The sequence below is a fragment of the Balaenoptera acutorostrata genome, chromosome 1 (assembly GCF_949987535.1).
Source record: "Balaenoptera acutorostrata chromosome 1, mBalAcu1.1, whole genome shotgun sequence".
NCBI classification, from domain to species: domain Eukaryota; kingdom Metazoa; phylum Chordata; class Mammalia; order Artiodactyla; family Balaenopteridae; genus Balaenoptera; species Balaenoptera acutorostrata.
In genome coordinates this window covers 169,915,533-169,931,516 of record NC_080064.1, presented here as the reverse complement: position 1 = coordinate 169,931,516, position 15,984 = coordinate 169,915,533, and the positions used below count along the sequence as shown (strand labels likewise).

Below are 15,984 nucleotides of genomic sequence, written 5' to 3'. Positions count from 1 at the left end.
TAGCATTTTTTAAACAGTTTTATTGAGGTGTAGTTCACATACCATATAGTTCACCCTTTATATACAATTCAGTGGATTTTGGTGTATTCAGAGTTTTACAACCATCATTGCATTCAATATTAGACATTTTTCATCACCCCAGAAAGAAACCCCATACCCATTGGCAGTCACTCCCCATTTCCCTGCAAACCTCCCAGTCATAAGTAGCCACTAATCTATTTTCTATCTGTATAAATTCACCTATTCTAGGCATTTCATATAAATGGAATTATACACTTTGTGGTCTTTTATGATTGACTTATTTCACCTAGCATAATGTTATCAAGGTTCATTCATTTGCTGCATGCATCAGTACTTCTTTCCTTTTTTTTGAGAAATAATACTACATTTTATAGATATACCACACTGTATTTATCCATTCATCATTTGAGGGACATTTGGGTTGTTTCCACTTTTTGGCTATAGTGAGTAATACTACGGTGAACATTGAGACAAGTTTTCATATGACTATATATTTTCATTTCTCTTGAGTATAAACCCAGGAGTGAAATTGTGGGTCATATAGTAACTCTAGGCTTAATATTTTTTTGAGAAACTGCCAAATTTTTCCAAAACTGCTGTACCATTTTACATATATACTATGGAATATTACTTAGCCATTAAAAAGAATGAAATAATGCCATTTGCAGCAACACGGTGGACCTGGAGATTATCATACTAAGTGAAGTAAGTCAGACAGAGAAAGACAAATATCATATGATATAGCTTATATGGAATCTAAAAAAAAATTGATACAAATGAAATTATTTACAAAATAGACTTACAGACTTAGAGAACAAACTTATGGTTACCAGGGGGAAGGGTGGGGGGAGAAGATAGATTGGGAGTTTGGGATTGACATGTACACACTGCTATGTTTAAAATAGATAACCAACAAGGACCTACTGTATAGCACAGGGAACACTGCTCAATATTCTGTAATAACCTAAATGGGAAAAGAATTTGAAAAAGAATAGATGCATGTATATGTATAACTGAATCACTTTGCTGTACACTTGAAACTAACACAATTAAGCAACTATACTCCAATATAAAATAAAAAATTTTTTAAACTAAAAATAATAAAATAAACAAAACTGCTGTACCATTTTAAAATCCCATCATTGGTGTATGAGGATTCCAGTTCCTCTGCATCCTTGTCAACACTTGTTATATCTGTCTTTTTGAATTTAGTCATCTGAGTGGGTGTGAAATGCATCTAACGGTAGTTTTTATTTGTCTGTCTTCTTTAGAGAAACACCTATTTAGATCCTTTGCCCATTTTTTAATTGGGTTATTTGCGGTGTTCTTGATTTCTAAGAGTTCTTTATATATTCTGGATATACATCCCTTATCAAATTTCTCCTAGTCTGTGGGTTGCTTTTTCACTTTACTTATGGTGTCTTTTGAATCACGAAAGGTTTTAATTTTTATGAAGTCCAATTTATTATTTTCTTTTGTTGCTTGTATATTTGGTGTCACAACTAAGAAACCATTGCCTAATTTAAGATCATGAAGATATACTTTTGTTTTCTTCTAAGAGTTTTATAGTTTTAGCTTTTACATTTAGGTCTTTGATTCATTTCGAGTTAATCTTTGTATATGATGTGAGGTAGGAGTCCCACTTCATTTAGTTGCATGTGAATGTCCAGTTGTCACAGTCCCATTTCTTGAAAATACTGTTTATTTCCCCCTTTGAATTGTCTTGGCACCCTTGTTGAAAATCAGTTGACCATAAATATAAGGGTTTCTTTCTGAACTGAATTCTATTCCATTGGTCTGTATGTCTGTCTTTATGCCAGTTACACAGTGTGTTGATTACTGTAGCCCTGTACTAAGTTTTGAAATCAGGAAGTGTGAGTATTCCAACTTTTTCAAGATTGTCTTGGCTATTATGGGTCTCTTGAATTTCCAGCATTAGCTTGTCAATTTCTGCAGAAAAGGCAGCTGAGATTTGGATAAGGATAACAATGAATCAGGTCAATTCAGAGTACTGCAATCCTAACAATATTAAGTTTTCTAGTCTGTGAGCATGGAATGTCTTTCCATTTATTTAGGTCTTTAAATTCTTTCGGTGATGTTCATAGCTTTCACTTACAAAGTTATGTAGTTCTTTGTTAAATTTATCGCTAAATATTTTTTAATGCAACTGTAAAGAGAATTGTTTTCCTAATTTCATTTTTGTATTGTTTACTGCTAGTATATAGAATTACAGTTGATGTTTGTATATTAATCTTGTACCCAGCAACCTTACTGAACTTGTTTATTATTATTGGTTTTAGTATTTTTTTAGTGGATTACTTATGATTTCCTATATGCAAGATCATGTCATTTGCAAATAGAGATAATTTTACTTCTTCTCCAATCTGAATGTCTTTTATTTCTTTTTCTTCTCTATTTACCTTGGCTAGAATCTCCAGTACAGTGTTTCATAGAAGTGGCAAGAGCAGATATCCTTGTTTTGTTCCTGATCTTAAAGGGAAAGCATTAAGTCTTTACCATTAAGTATGATGTGAGCTGTGAGTTTTTCATAGATGCCCTTTATCAAGTTGGGGAAGTTTCCTTATATTCCTAGTTTGTTGAGTGTTTTGATCATGAAAAAGTGTTGTATTTTGTGGATTTTGTCCTTTACTCTAGTGCTATGGTATATTACATTAATTGATTTTGGGAGATGTTAAATCCATTTTGCATTCCTGGAATAAATACCATTTGGTCGTGGTGTATAATCCTTTTTATATGTTGCTGAATTCAATTTGCTGGTATTTTGTTGAGGATTTTTGAGTCGGTATTCATAAGAGATTGATCTGTAGTTTCCTTATGATGTCTTTGTCTGGTTTTGGTGTCAAATTAATGCTGGCCTCATAGAATGATTTGGGAAGAGTCCCTTTTTCTTCTTTTGAGCAGTTTTTGAAGAATTAGTATTCTTGTTTAAATATTTGGTAGAATTCACCAAAATCATCTGGTTGTAGGCTTTTCTTTGAGGGTAGTTTTAAAATTGCTAATTCATTCTCTTTTCTTTCATTCCCATTCTGTAGATCTATTCAGATTTTCTATCTCTTCTTGATTCAGTTTTGGTACTTTGTGTCTTTCCAGGAATTTATCCATTTCATCTCAGTTATCTAATCTGTTAGTATACAGTTGCTTATAGTATTCTTTATAATCATTTTGTTTCTGTTAGTTCAGTAGCGATATCTAGTAATAGATACCTAACTAGTAAATAGTTGCTTTAATCTAGAAAATAAATTAACTCTTAACATTTGGGGCCCTTTCTAAGGATAGAAGATACGAAGAACATGAAAAGCAAAGAACTATTGAGTCCCTCATTGTTATTGCTAACAGTGAATAAGCAACATCAGCGTTAATTCCTGCCTGGCACAGAATATTGAGACAGAGCCTTTAGGAAACTAATAATGTTAAGAGCGGGTAACTTCTGCTTTTTAATACTGTTCAAAGGAATATCTCTGGGTTAAGAAATCCTTTTCCTAGCAGCTTGCCGGCTGCCTAAACCTTGAGCAGAAACACTTTACCTGATTGCCCAACTTTCCATCTGAGAGTAGAGGTAACATTACCACTTGCAAAGCCTGTCAGGTATTCATTTTTCATTGCAGTGTCTCAGCAATTCTTTAGAAACCTTATATAGGTCAGATCTCATTATAGTAAACTCCAAAGGACTGACCAGATTTTTAGATGGTACATTTCTCTCTCATATTTAAGTTTCTCTCATTTTATAGATTTTCCAGTTTATGAAATGTGTCAAAACATAACCTTTTATATGTAGAATGTAAAGTCTTGAATGCAGGGAAATTTCAGACTAAAGTATGTATATACGTATACACACACACACACACACACACACACACACACCACCACCACCACCACCACCCCCACCACCACCCCCACCACCACCACCACCACCACCCCCCCCCCCAGGCAACATACAGAAATTGGAAGAGATTTTTTTCAACTGTGCAGCAGCAGAAAATAAAAGATTTCTGAGTCCAGGATCCCCACTCTGACAAGTACATTCCCATCCTAACCCTTTCTTAACTCTTTGGCTAAAAATAAGTGTGCAGATTTTTTTTTTAATCCATGAAAGACTTTAGATTCCCGTTATGGAAATTTATTATAAAAGCACTTTCAGAAGGCTGTTTACTGGTCAACAAAAGATAAATTGTTAAAATTAAGTGATACTAGGCATTAAATGGAAATAAATGTTCAATTTATTAAGAGTTTAAAACCTTTTGATTATTGCAGACAACAATTTTGTATCTGTCTCTTTTTTAAAATACTCTATATTTTGAAAGAGAAGTGCTCACACTGTAAAAAGAGAACAGGTAACTTTAAGTAGGAGCAGTCTGCATCCAGAACAAAAGCCTGTTGGTGTCATTGTTAAGGAAATCAGTTAGTAGATCAAGTTATTGGTTGTAAACAGTATAAGCAATGAGATTTCTCAATTGGAAGAGACAATTTAAGTCCTAGAAGTTGGCTGCCAAGGAAACCACTGACTGCAGTAGCCAAGATATAGAAGCAACCTAAACGTCCATCAATGGATGAATGGATAAGGAAGATGTGGCGTGTATGTATATATGTATATATGTGTGTGTGTGTGTGTGTGTGTATATATACAATATATATATTGTATATATACACACACACACATTGGAATATTACTCAGCCATTAAAAAAAAAGAATGAAATCTTGCCATTTGCAGCAACGTAAATAGTTCTGGAGGGTATTATGCTAAGTGAAATAAGTCAGAGAAAAACAAATTCCATATGATTTCACTTATATGTAGAATCTAAAATAAAAAAACAAAAACAAATGAACAAACAAGACAGAACAGAAACAAACTCATAGATAGTAGTTGCCATAGGAGGATGGGGTGGGAAGATAGATGAAATAGGTGAAGGGGGATTAAGAGATACAGACTTCCAGCTATAAAATAATGAAGTCTTGGGGCTGTGATGTCCACATAGGGAATATAATCAATAAGATTGTAATGACTTGGTATGGTGATGGATGGTAGCTGGTCTTATTGTGGTGATCATTTCATAACATATAAAAATATTGAATCACTGTGTTGTATACCTGAAGCTAATATAACATTCTATGTTAATTATAACTCAGTTTTTAAAAAAAGACTAGCAGAATTTTTATGCAGACTAGCATGATCAGCTTGTGGTATTTTCTACTCTCTTTCTGTAAAAGTCAGGGGAGAAAGGAGGAGGATAGCAGGAAACTTGGAAAGGCATCTTTTCTGTCGGAAGGAGACAAGGAGTAGATTGTTCTCTTTGGTTCCCCCTAACTTTTTATTTTGAAAATGTTTAAATCTTCAAAAAAAGTGAAAGAAGAGTACGTTTTATATACTCTTCACCTAGATTCACCAGTTTTTAACCATATTTGTTTTCTTTTACCCTCTTCTACACACACGCACACAGAAAATGTCACAACCATTATAACATTTCATTTCTAAATACTTCAACATGTATTTCCTAAGAAGACATTGTCTACTTAACCACGGTACTATTTACCACACCCAAGAAGTTTTCAGTTGGTACAATAATTTATCTAATGAACAGTCCATATTAATATTTACCCCAATTTCCCCAATAATGTCTTTGGCTTCTTGTTCTTTTTTAAATCTAGGATCCAGTCAGGGCTCCTTCGTTGTTTATATTGATGGTTATCGTGTCCTTTTAATCTTCCTTAAAGAATAGCCGCCCTTCTTTTGACTTTAATGTCATTATTTTTTAAAAGACGAGGCTACTTTTCTTATAGGATATCCCACAATCCAGACTTATCTGATTTTTCCTTATGATTATATTCTGTTTAATATATTTGACAAGAAAACTAACAAAGGAAATGCTTTCTATTTCATCACATCAGGAGGCACATAACATCAGTTTGTCCAGCTGTTGATGACACTCAGTTTAATCACTTGGATAAGATGATACCATAATTTTCCATTGCTAAGGTATCTTTTCTCCTTATAATTTAGGACAATGTGGGGTTGATACTTTAAGATCATGGGAACATTGTTCTCCAGCAACCTTACCCCAATGGTTTTAGCATCCATGATCCTTGCCTGCATCAGCTGGAGGTGCAAAACTATTTAATTCTGCCTTTACTTCATATTTATTAGGTGACTTTCCTCTATAAAAAGAGCTTTCTCTCCTTTCACTTTTTGTTTTTCTGTTCTGTTTTGTTTGGGGGTTTTGGGGGGTTTTTTTGGTATTGCTATGGACTCAGATTATTTGTTATTCAATATGCTGTAGTCCATTATTGTCGTTATTCTTTTTGATATTCAGATTTTCCCAGAGTTGACCAATGAAAGCACCATCAAACCAGCCTCTGTATCATTTTGTCATGTCTCCATTTTTCTTTTCCTTTTGTTCTCCTAACATATCCTAGAAATTACTCCCTATCAGTTTCTCGAGAGTATCCCCCTTCTTTTTATGGCTTTGTAATATTCCAAATATTGTTTATCATAGTTTATTCAACCACTACCTTATAGCTGCACATTTAAGTTGTTACCAGTATTTTGCTAATACAGATAATGCTGCTGCTTGTGTTTTATATATATGCAGCCTATTCTTTTAAGATAGTATAAATGTTCAAATAAATTGAAACCTGTTAAGCTAAGAGAATATAGTATTTTACTTTAACATTTTTCTAATTATAAAAGTTGGTAATACACATAATTCATAAAATTCAGAAAACAATCCTGAAATGTATGGAGTTAAAAGTGAAAGTATTCCTTTACACACCTGTATTCCCACCCCTGGGCTATATCTACTCCCCTCCCCCAAACTGTTAACAGTTTGATCTGTAATGCTTCAAACTTTCTTTTGTTGTAATTGGTCGTGGTTTTATTTTTCCATATTTAGCATGTAAACGTACACTCAGGGCCAATTTATTTAACTTACAAAAATGTGATCTTGCTACAGATAATGTATTATGACCTGGTGTTTTTACTTTATGTGTCTTAGATATCTTTTTATGCCCTTACGTATTGAGTTAACTCATTTATTTCAGTAGCTGTATGATAGTTCATAATATGGATTTACCATTGATTATGTAGCCATTTTCCTATCGATATTTAGATTGTTTCCAGTTTTTCAGTGCTATAGACAGCTGCAGTTAATACCCTGGAACACGTCTCTGCCTATGTTCAAGCATTTCTGTAGGCTAGATTCCAGGAGGTGGAATGGTTAATTAATTGTCATTGATTCACATTTCTGCAGTACCTTCCTGACATCCTCACCAACACTAAGTATTAGCAATATTTTGCATATTTGCCAATCCAATGAATATAAAAAAAAAACAAACAGTAGGGAATTCCCTGGTGGTCCAGTGGTTAAGACTCCGCACTCTCACTGCCTAGGGCCTGGGTTCAATCCCTGGTCAGGGGACTAAGATCCCGCAAGCTGAGTGGCCAAAAAAAATGAATGGTAACTTATTGGTTTAATTAGCATTTTTCTGTTTACTAGGGAGATCTGTTTACTAGTCCATGTTTGTTAGCCACTGATTTCTTCTATGATTGCTCACTTTTGTCTGTGGGAGTTATTTTTTTTTAGTGGAGTTTTTGTGTATAGTGTCCCTTGCTGTCTGAACTTTTGCTGCCCAAATTCTGGAATTAAATAGATTTGGATAAATGTTTTGAGAAATCCCTTACTATATGTACCCTCACTACCGTCCATCCAAAATCAAATTGATTCAGATAAAAAGGTGTCACTCACCTTCCTAACTTACCATCTAAATTCAGACTGTCCAAAATCAGGAATCAAATAGGATGAGATAGAGAGGAAGACTTGTATTCTCATACTAATCTTAGTGTTAACAACTTTTTTCTCCCTGTGTATTGTTATCTTTTGTTCTTGTTTGTGTAGTTTTACACAATAAAAAGTTGTAAATGTTTATGTTAAATATCTGTTGTTTTCCTCTATACTAGGTTTTGCTTTACTTAGGTTGGCTTTTCCCATCTAAGATTTTTTTTTTCTTTATTTTTAAAACTTATTACAGAATACTGAGCAGAGTTCCCTGTGCTATACAGTAGGTCCTTGTTGGTTATCTCTTTTAAATATAGCAGTGTATACATGTCAGTCCCAAACTCCCAGTCTGTCCTTTGCCCCTGGGAACCATAAGTTCATTCTCTTAAGTCTGTGAGTCTGTTTCTGTTTTGTAGATAAGTTCATTTTACGATTTTTTTAATCTATTTTATTTTCTTCTATACGATTATTTTTAGAGACACTGAAATTTTTAGGTGTGTGAAATATATTTTTATGCATAGTCAATTTTATCAACACATTTATAATAACTTACTCTTTATCGTTAATTTTAAATACTACCTTTTTCATATACCAGATTCTTATGTATACAAGGATGTTCCTGCAACAGTACCATACTGTTTTAATGATTATTTTGATATCTAGATGAGACAGTCCCTTGTTCTTTTTTAAATGTTTCTTGTTTATTATTGTTTAATTTTTCTTCCAGTAACATTTTAGGGGGAAAAATCTCCCATATCATTTATGCTTCCTCCAACAGTGTATGAGAATGTGCATTTTCCCAGGTCTGGGAGAAACTGGCTGGGGGTCTGAAGCCAAGGTTAAGACTTGAATAAACCTAGAAAAATTAAAATCAAATCATCTACCCTCTAACCTGGGAGAAATCAAATAGGTTTGTAACACTGTTGAGTGTTACCTAAGTGTTTGTTTAGTGTTAACTCCTTTACCTTCTAGGTGTAACCCTCTCCCTTCCACACTAACCCCTTTCACAGTCATCTCACAGAATTTCACATCACATTACTTGTGTACATCCACTTCCCTCTACCTGGCATTTCATCTCATTCCCCACCACCTCCCCCCAGCAACCTCACTTTACCCTCCATATTTTCTGTGTGGGGAAATCTCATTTGTTCCTAAAAACTCAGTTCAGATATTGCCTTTTCTGGGAAGTTTTTCTTCATGCCAACAGTAAGAAGATTGTTCTAATCTTTGTACCTCATATTATTTATTCCTAATATTATCATTATCAAACTTTGAGCTGAATCAGGGCATATATGCCAGATGCTTTTGAAAAAGAATAAAATATCCCTGTCTTCAGGGAGCATACCAGAGAATGAAAGGGAACACTTAAGATAGAAGGAAAATAGGTATGAACACAGATATTATATGTGATTCTTTAAAAAGTCACTAACAGGAGAGCTTTTATATCACTTTTTTCCCCAACCTAACCAGGTTTAGATATTATGGCTTATGTGCTAAGCCTTAGATAAGGTGCTTATACACAAACTGAGACTTTCATTTGAATTCCATATGGGATGTGGCATAAGCAGAGGCACAGAGTTAGGACTGAATGCGCCGTTATCATGGGCGTTTCAGACCTGTAAGGAAAATACCAAGAAATGGGATTAGAAAGGCCTAAATATTCAGTAAAAGTTTGGAAAGTAGTAGCCTCCTATAACGTGGATTTGAATTATAAATGAACAAATATTCTGAATCTTTTTTTTTTTCTTTAGTATTGGATGAACGAATACACCTCATCCATCGGAATTGGAGTTTTTCATTCAGGAATTGAAGTGTATGGCAGAGGTACGTGTACACACAGTCTAAATATACTTTCTGAAGATTTTTCTCATTTAAAGGAGTTGCAAAATCATGACTGTAGCTCTTCCTTTTTTTTTTTTTTTAAAGTACTTCCATACTGTATTGTAAAAAGTAGAAGAAAATCTCCCCATATTTGTTTATACTGTATTTTGGAAAAATGCCCAAAGTGGAATGTATCTGGGGAGAAAGTACTCAAAGTACACAAGTGTACATTGATTTGGTTATCTTTTATTCTAGATACTATGTCTTAAAAAAATATTTTCCTTTCGAGATTGTTATACTATGACAGTTTTGCTTTAATATGTATTGGCATTCCTAAGAAACGTTGCACGTTGAAAAATAGTGTGATAAAAATAATCATTTTGGTTGGAAAAGGGTGGTGCTAGAATGTCAAACTTGAAATACCAATTTCCTGAGGGAATTTCAGTAATAAATTTGTTTTTGTAGACCTACAAACATATAGTTATAAAGTTTAAAAATATCGCTGAGCAAATCCTGCCTTTGATTACATCTAGCTTTTTGCTTAAGAATGATGGCCTTTGTCATTAACTTAGCCCTTTTTATTCTTTATTACCCTTCATTATGATAAACATAACTGGAGCCGCTCACATCAAGCAGCTCTGTTTCAACAGCTTTTTCCTTTGTTCTAATTCTCTCTTGATACAAGATAATCTCCTGATCAAGTTGTAAGTAGAATGTTCTGCATAAGACAGATCACATTGCTGATTTCATCAAGATTGTAATAATATACTGGTTTGAATCATAAACTCACCGTATAGCAGAAATGCTTTTATTTGCTTCAGCTAGGAAGTCTTTGCTATAATATTACTGCAGTTTACTCCCAGTTACCCCTGAAGACTACATACCAACTTCAGCTAATACAAAGAAAAGGCTCATTTACTTAAATGTGGCAGTGTGGTGTTTTACTGTCCCTTTTTTATATGCTAAATTAACTGCTTCTAGGTGCAGTGTACCATATTAAATGTTGGCTATAAAGATCTGCCATATAAGCTCCATTTTACCTGAAAGACTGCATCTACCAGATAATCCCAAAAAGCAGTGAGGTTTGTGCTGAAAGTTCCAGTGGTTGGAGTATTGATACGGGTGAAATCGTAGTCTGTGGGTTTGCTCCCTGTTTGATTTGGCTTTTGCCAAAGTTGCGTGTATATTCCCTTTTAACTGAATTTGTATGGTGTGTTACAGTTGTTTTTTTTTAAGTGCCATCGAATTTTGGACCACATGACCACGCTGCTCTGAGGTAGATTAGAGCATGAGACATTTTCTCCATTTTTCAGATGAAGAAACTAAAGCTCAAACCTGCTGAAAGTCATACTGCTAATTAACAGAACTAGGACTTGAACCCAAGTATTCTTATATACTAGTCCATTATCCTTTTATCTGCCTAATCATTGCTCCCATTCATATAATGACTTAGGAATAATTAGAAACATGGCTCAAAACAGCAAAGCCAGGGCCAAATACATTCCTAAAAGTGAATTATTGCTTCTTGACTAGAAGAATAAGTAGGTCTACAACTTTCCTTACTGTAATTAAGAAAGTTGAAAATCGAAAATACGATCTTTCCATGTCTAACCTTATCTACAGTGTTTTATAAAATTCTATGATTAAATTTTTAATGTATGTTTTAGAATTAAATGCTAAATACTTTCTTATTCTACATTATTGCTTTTTTTTTCTGAAAGGTCTGAATCGAAAGTAAATGTATTGTAGAATTGCCTTTTTCTTTCCCATGCTTTGTTCTGACCTTATAAGATTATATTTAATAAATTTTAAGTGACAAGATTAATTTAAGCATTTGTTTGGAATTCTTTAAGTAAGTCTACTAAGATTTGCCACTTAAATATTGAAGTATCTCGTACCAGAATTGTAGCCAGAAATTTTATTTCCTTCCTGATTTGAAACCATTCTCCATTTTTGTTCTGAATGAGAGTTTGTATCTGATGAGGCTGGATGTACATTCACTGTAGTACAAGTAGCTCTCTCCTAGCTTAAAGATGTGCTGTGGAAAGTGTGTGTGTCTTTATGTGTGCGTGGGTGTGTATGTTAATCTTGCAGCTTATCTTTTCTTGAATGAGGGGAATTGAATTCAGTTTTTCTGGTTTGCTAATGTTTTTTCACTCTTACTCAAAGATAAACCAAGAGTCTTCATCCCAGGAACCATGAAAACTCATTGTTATTAGACAGTTTTTCCAGTAAAGTCCAGGTTTGAAATTTGATCACTTTAATTCAGAAAGTGGCAAAACACAGAACTGACCACCTACATACTTTGGCGTGATAGGTAAACACAGGGACTTTTTTCACCTTTGAGTGTTAGTCAGTCTCCTCTAGCCAATATAAAGTAAATATAGAAGTCAGGATTACCTTTGAGCGTCTTTTGTTATTAGAGTTTCAAGTCCTTTACGTCAACTGTTCTATACAAGTAATAGGTAAATAAGATATTTGTGAAAGCATTACTAAATTGAAAAATATTTAGATGGTATCATTATTATCCTCATCATTTATTAAATCTAATTCAGCATACTGGTGAAGTTTTATGTGATAAATACTAAAAATCATGAGTTTTCTCTTTTCAGAATTTGCTTATGGTGGCCATCCTTACCCCTTTTCTGGAATATTTGAAATTTCCCCAGGAAATGCTTCTGAACTAGGAGAAACATTTAAATTTAAGTAAGTAGGGAGGATAATTTTTATTACACTGTCTTAGATGCCAAAGCTTGTTTTCAGGCATACAGAATTCATTCTGTAGATTAAAATCTAGGCACTTAAAATGTTTCTTTAATGTTGTTTTAGTTGTGGACACTTTAAAATCAAATCTAAATTGTTGTGTAAAGATAGTAATCAGCCAAATAAAGTGCCTGAAATAAGCAAGTCTGTTGCTCTTATTCAGGACCCACAAAAGTTACTATGTCTACTTTAAAAATGTTTTTACCTGGTATAAGATTCTGCTTTAGAAAACATTTCCTATATAATGACTACTTCCCCTCAGTCTCCTATTTGGGGGGAGATGGAGGAAAGTTTTATTGTGACCTACTTAACACTCTTAAAAATCTCTTCATTTTCCCAATGAAAGGGACACTGTTTACAAACTTGAAATAACTAAACTAAAATAATTTGAATAGATTAGCCAAGAAACTGTTGTTAAGGTACATGTATTATATGTATTGATAAACCTAAAATGTATGGATCTGAGTGTACTGTGGAGCCTTATGTGTAGTAAACAGCACTGAAAACCTGAATGCTAATAATCAAATTTCCATTCCTTAATTGAGTTTTGTATTTAAAGTGATATTTAGAATCTTAGTTTCAAGGAACTTTAAAGAAACTTCTGGACCTATAACAGTTAACTTGCCAAGTGACAAATAGTGAAATGAGGTTATAACATTGAAATTCAGTATAGGGCTATATCTTTTTATCACTACTGAGTTAATGATTCTCTTAACCTATAACTAATTTGAAATATTTACACACAGAAGTGCTATAATGCCAGCCTGAATCCATTCCTTAGGTCTCCCTTTGGTCAAAACTGCTAGATAAAAGGATTTTCTAAGTACTGTCAGCTTTCTTGGATGCCTAACTTGTATCTGACTAAAATTCTACTCTATTGAATAATGTCTATTGCATTTCCAAGGTAGTAGTTTGGGAGTGGTGGCGGGGTTGGTTGCTTTTTTGGTGTGGTGTACTGTTTTGGGGGGTTTTGGTTTTATAATGCTTTTTTAAAAATTAGTCGTTTGACAGTTCATCTCACTGCAGCCCAGTGGCAGATAACTTAAAAGATTATTTCTAAGTAAGAATATGACCAGCCATTTGATGGTGAGTGTAATTAAGCAAGAATATTTGCAGCATGGATCTGGTTCTCTAATAATGTAACTGTTAATGTAATAGTAATAAAAATAACTGTGATATTATATTTTTAATATGACACTGTTTAATAAAGAGAATGACTTATTTTGCATTTGTATTATTTAGAAGTGGTATACTTAAGAGTTTATTGCTTTTAAAAAGTAGAAAATAAAATAATCGAAATTATTAAAATACCTCATTTACCTTTTAGTCTTCTTACAGTAACCCTGCTTTGTTACATCAGTCATAATATTCCTGGCAATAAGCATTTCTGGAAATGAGTCTTTAAGCATGCCTATAATACCTATAAGTCACGCAGCTATATTCTTTTTCTTCTTTTTCTTTTTCTTTTTTTTTTTTGTTCTTTAAGAGAAGCTGTTGTTTTAGGGAGCACCGACTTCCTAGAAGATGATATAGAAAAAATTGTAGAAGAATTGGGAAAAGAATACAAAGGCAACGCTTACCATTTGATGCATAAAAACTGCAATCACTTTTCTTCGGCTTTATCAGAGGTAAGTTAAATTTTATTCTAAAAGTTCTTCAAATAAATAACACTAGTATATTTACTGTCCCACTATATTTAATCAGTTATTTTTTTTCTGATTATTTATGTTGTGTAATACATGGTATTTTATTTCTTTTATGTGAATATTTATTTTATATGAGTGACCTTTCCAAAGTTGGTAACTTTAGAGTCAGCACAGTTTTAAACTGTAATTCTGTTCATGACTTTGCAGTGAGTAGAGTGAATACAATAACGGGTCTCTTATTCTAATTTGTTTCATCACAATCTTATATTTTCACTTAAAAATTAATGCCTAGGGGGTTGGGGAAGAAAAAAATTAAAATAATAAAAAATTTTAAAAATTAATGCTTAAGTGACTTCTGCTTCTTAGCCACTATGATTTCTCTTTTCCTAAATTTTAGTTGCCAGCTTGAAATTTTTCTGGCTCTTACTTATTAATAAGTAATTCATTTCTCCTGTCTTGAAATTTTACTCTGCCAGTTTATCACACACGCACTTATTTGCCTTCCCAGTTCTTGAATGCCAAGCAGAAAACCAAAAGTAGATCCAAATTAAAGGACTTTAAAAAAGAAAATGACGGGAAGAAAGCAAAAGATTATAGAATAAGGTCTGGAGAATTAAATAGCACTTGAAACAGCTTCCCAGCTTTCTGACCCTTAGCAGATGCTTGCAGAAGCCACATCAGGTACCACAGAGATTGTGAAATGTGTAAAAGAGAAAATGAGCTGCTGCTTCAGTGACCTCCTCTGCAGAGCTGCTTAGCTGCCTGGCCCTTTTCACTGCCCTCATGGCTTCCACAGCATAGGTTTCAGACAGGACTCCAGCAGACTTCTGCTGTGCTTCTCAAATTATTTCTTGAGGACTGGCGGCATTAGCATCACATAGGAATTTGTAAGATACACATCATCTCTGCCCCACCATAGATGTACTGAATCAGAATCTTCATTTTCACATGATCCCAGATGATTCGTAACAGTTGGAGAAGCACCCACTAGTCTAGTGGGTGCATTGATACCGCAGAGGTGACCAAGTTGATTTTCAAGGAAGAGAGAAGGTAGTTCTAAGCTTTCTTGACCCTAGACATTACATTTGTAGGAAATGCATTCAAAGATCCATAGAATGTTAAAATTAGCAAAGATTTTAGACAGCATCTAATCTAGTCTCCTCATTTTATAGACTAAGTAACAGGCCCTGATTGGGTAAATGACTTACCAAGATTGTGGAGAACTCAGATTAGACCCAGACTGCTTAGTTCAGTGATTGTTATATTTTATCGTTACTTCCTCTGGTTCCAATTTATCCTCTCTCCCAAATAAATTATTAGCTTTATTGAGCATCTGTAACACCACCTCAGCCCTGGTATAACCCTAAAACCATATTGGAGTTGAGTGCCTGAAGAACAATTCTAGATGTCCCTGGAGCCATCTTCTTAGGTCACAGTTTTCATGCTTTCACCCGTGTGAGTGCTGAATTGTTAAAGAAACTGAGACTCAGAAGTTAGGGGACTTAGCCTAGGCTAGCCAGCTTGTTAGTGACAACTGAGACTAGAATTCTGGATAGTGAAGGAGATAAGGGACTATTTTTAGTAAACCCCAAATAATCAAGGCAAAAAAATTTAATGTTAGGCACTCTTAAAAAGTTATTAAATCTAATGTGCGTCTACATCTCTGACAACATAGTTTCTACATGTGTCATATAACCAGTTGCAGATAGAAAACCATAGCTAATTATAAATGATTGTTGATATATGTACTCTGTTATTCAGAATTGTTCCAGAAATTCTAAGAAGCATCATAGTATCATTTCAGATGCTTCTCTACAACAAGGATTAGCAAACCACTACAACCTGCACAACAATACCAGCCTACCACCTGTTTTTGTACAGCCTGCAAGCTAAAGATGGTTTTTACCTTTTTTTAATTAATTAAATTATTTATTTATTTGTTTAT

At 33.8% G+C, this 15,984-nt stretch overlaps 1 protein-coding gene across 3 annotated transcripts in view; it reads left to right on the top strand.

Moving 5' to 3' along the window:
* Nucleotides 1–15,984, top strand: part of DESI2 (desumoylating isopeptidase 2) — a 39,677-nt gene that overhangs the window by 17,815 nt on the left and 5,878 nt on the right. For 2 of the 3 annotated variants that reach the window (XM_007182448.2, XM_007182449.2), the window contains 3 exons: nucleotides 9,561–9,633; nucleotides 12,243–12,336; nucleotides 13,880–14,021. In XM_007182448.2, coding sequence (XP_007182510.1) covers nucleotides 9,561–9,633; nucleotides 12,243–12,336; nucleotides 13,880–14,021 — 309 coding nt within the window. The remainder of the gene's footprint in view (nucleotides 1–9,560; nucleotides 9,634–12,242; nucleotides 12,337–13,879; nucleotides 14,022–15,984) is intronic. The other variant, XM_028166613.2, reaches the window with a different exon arrangement.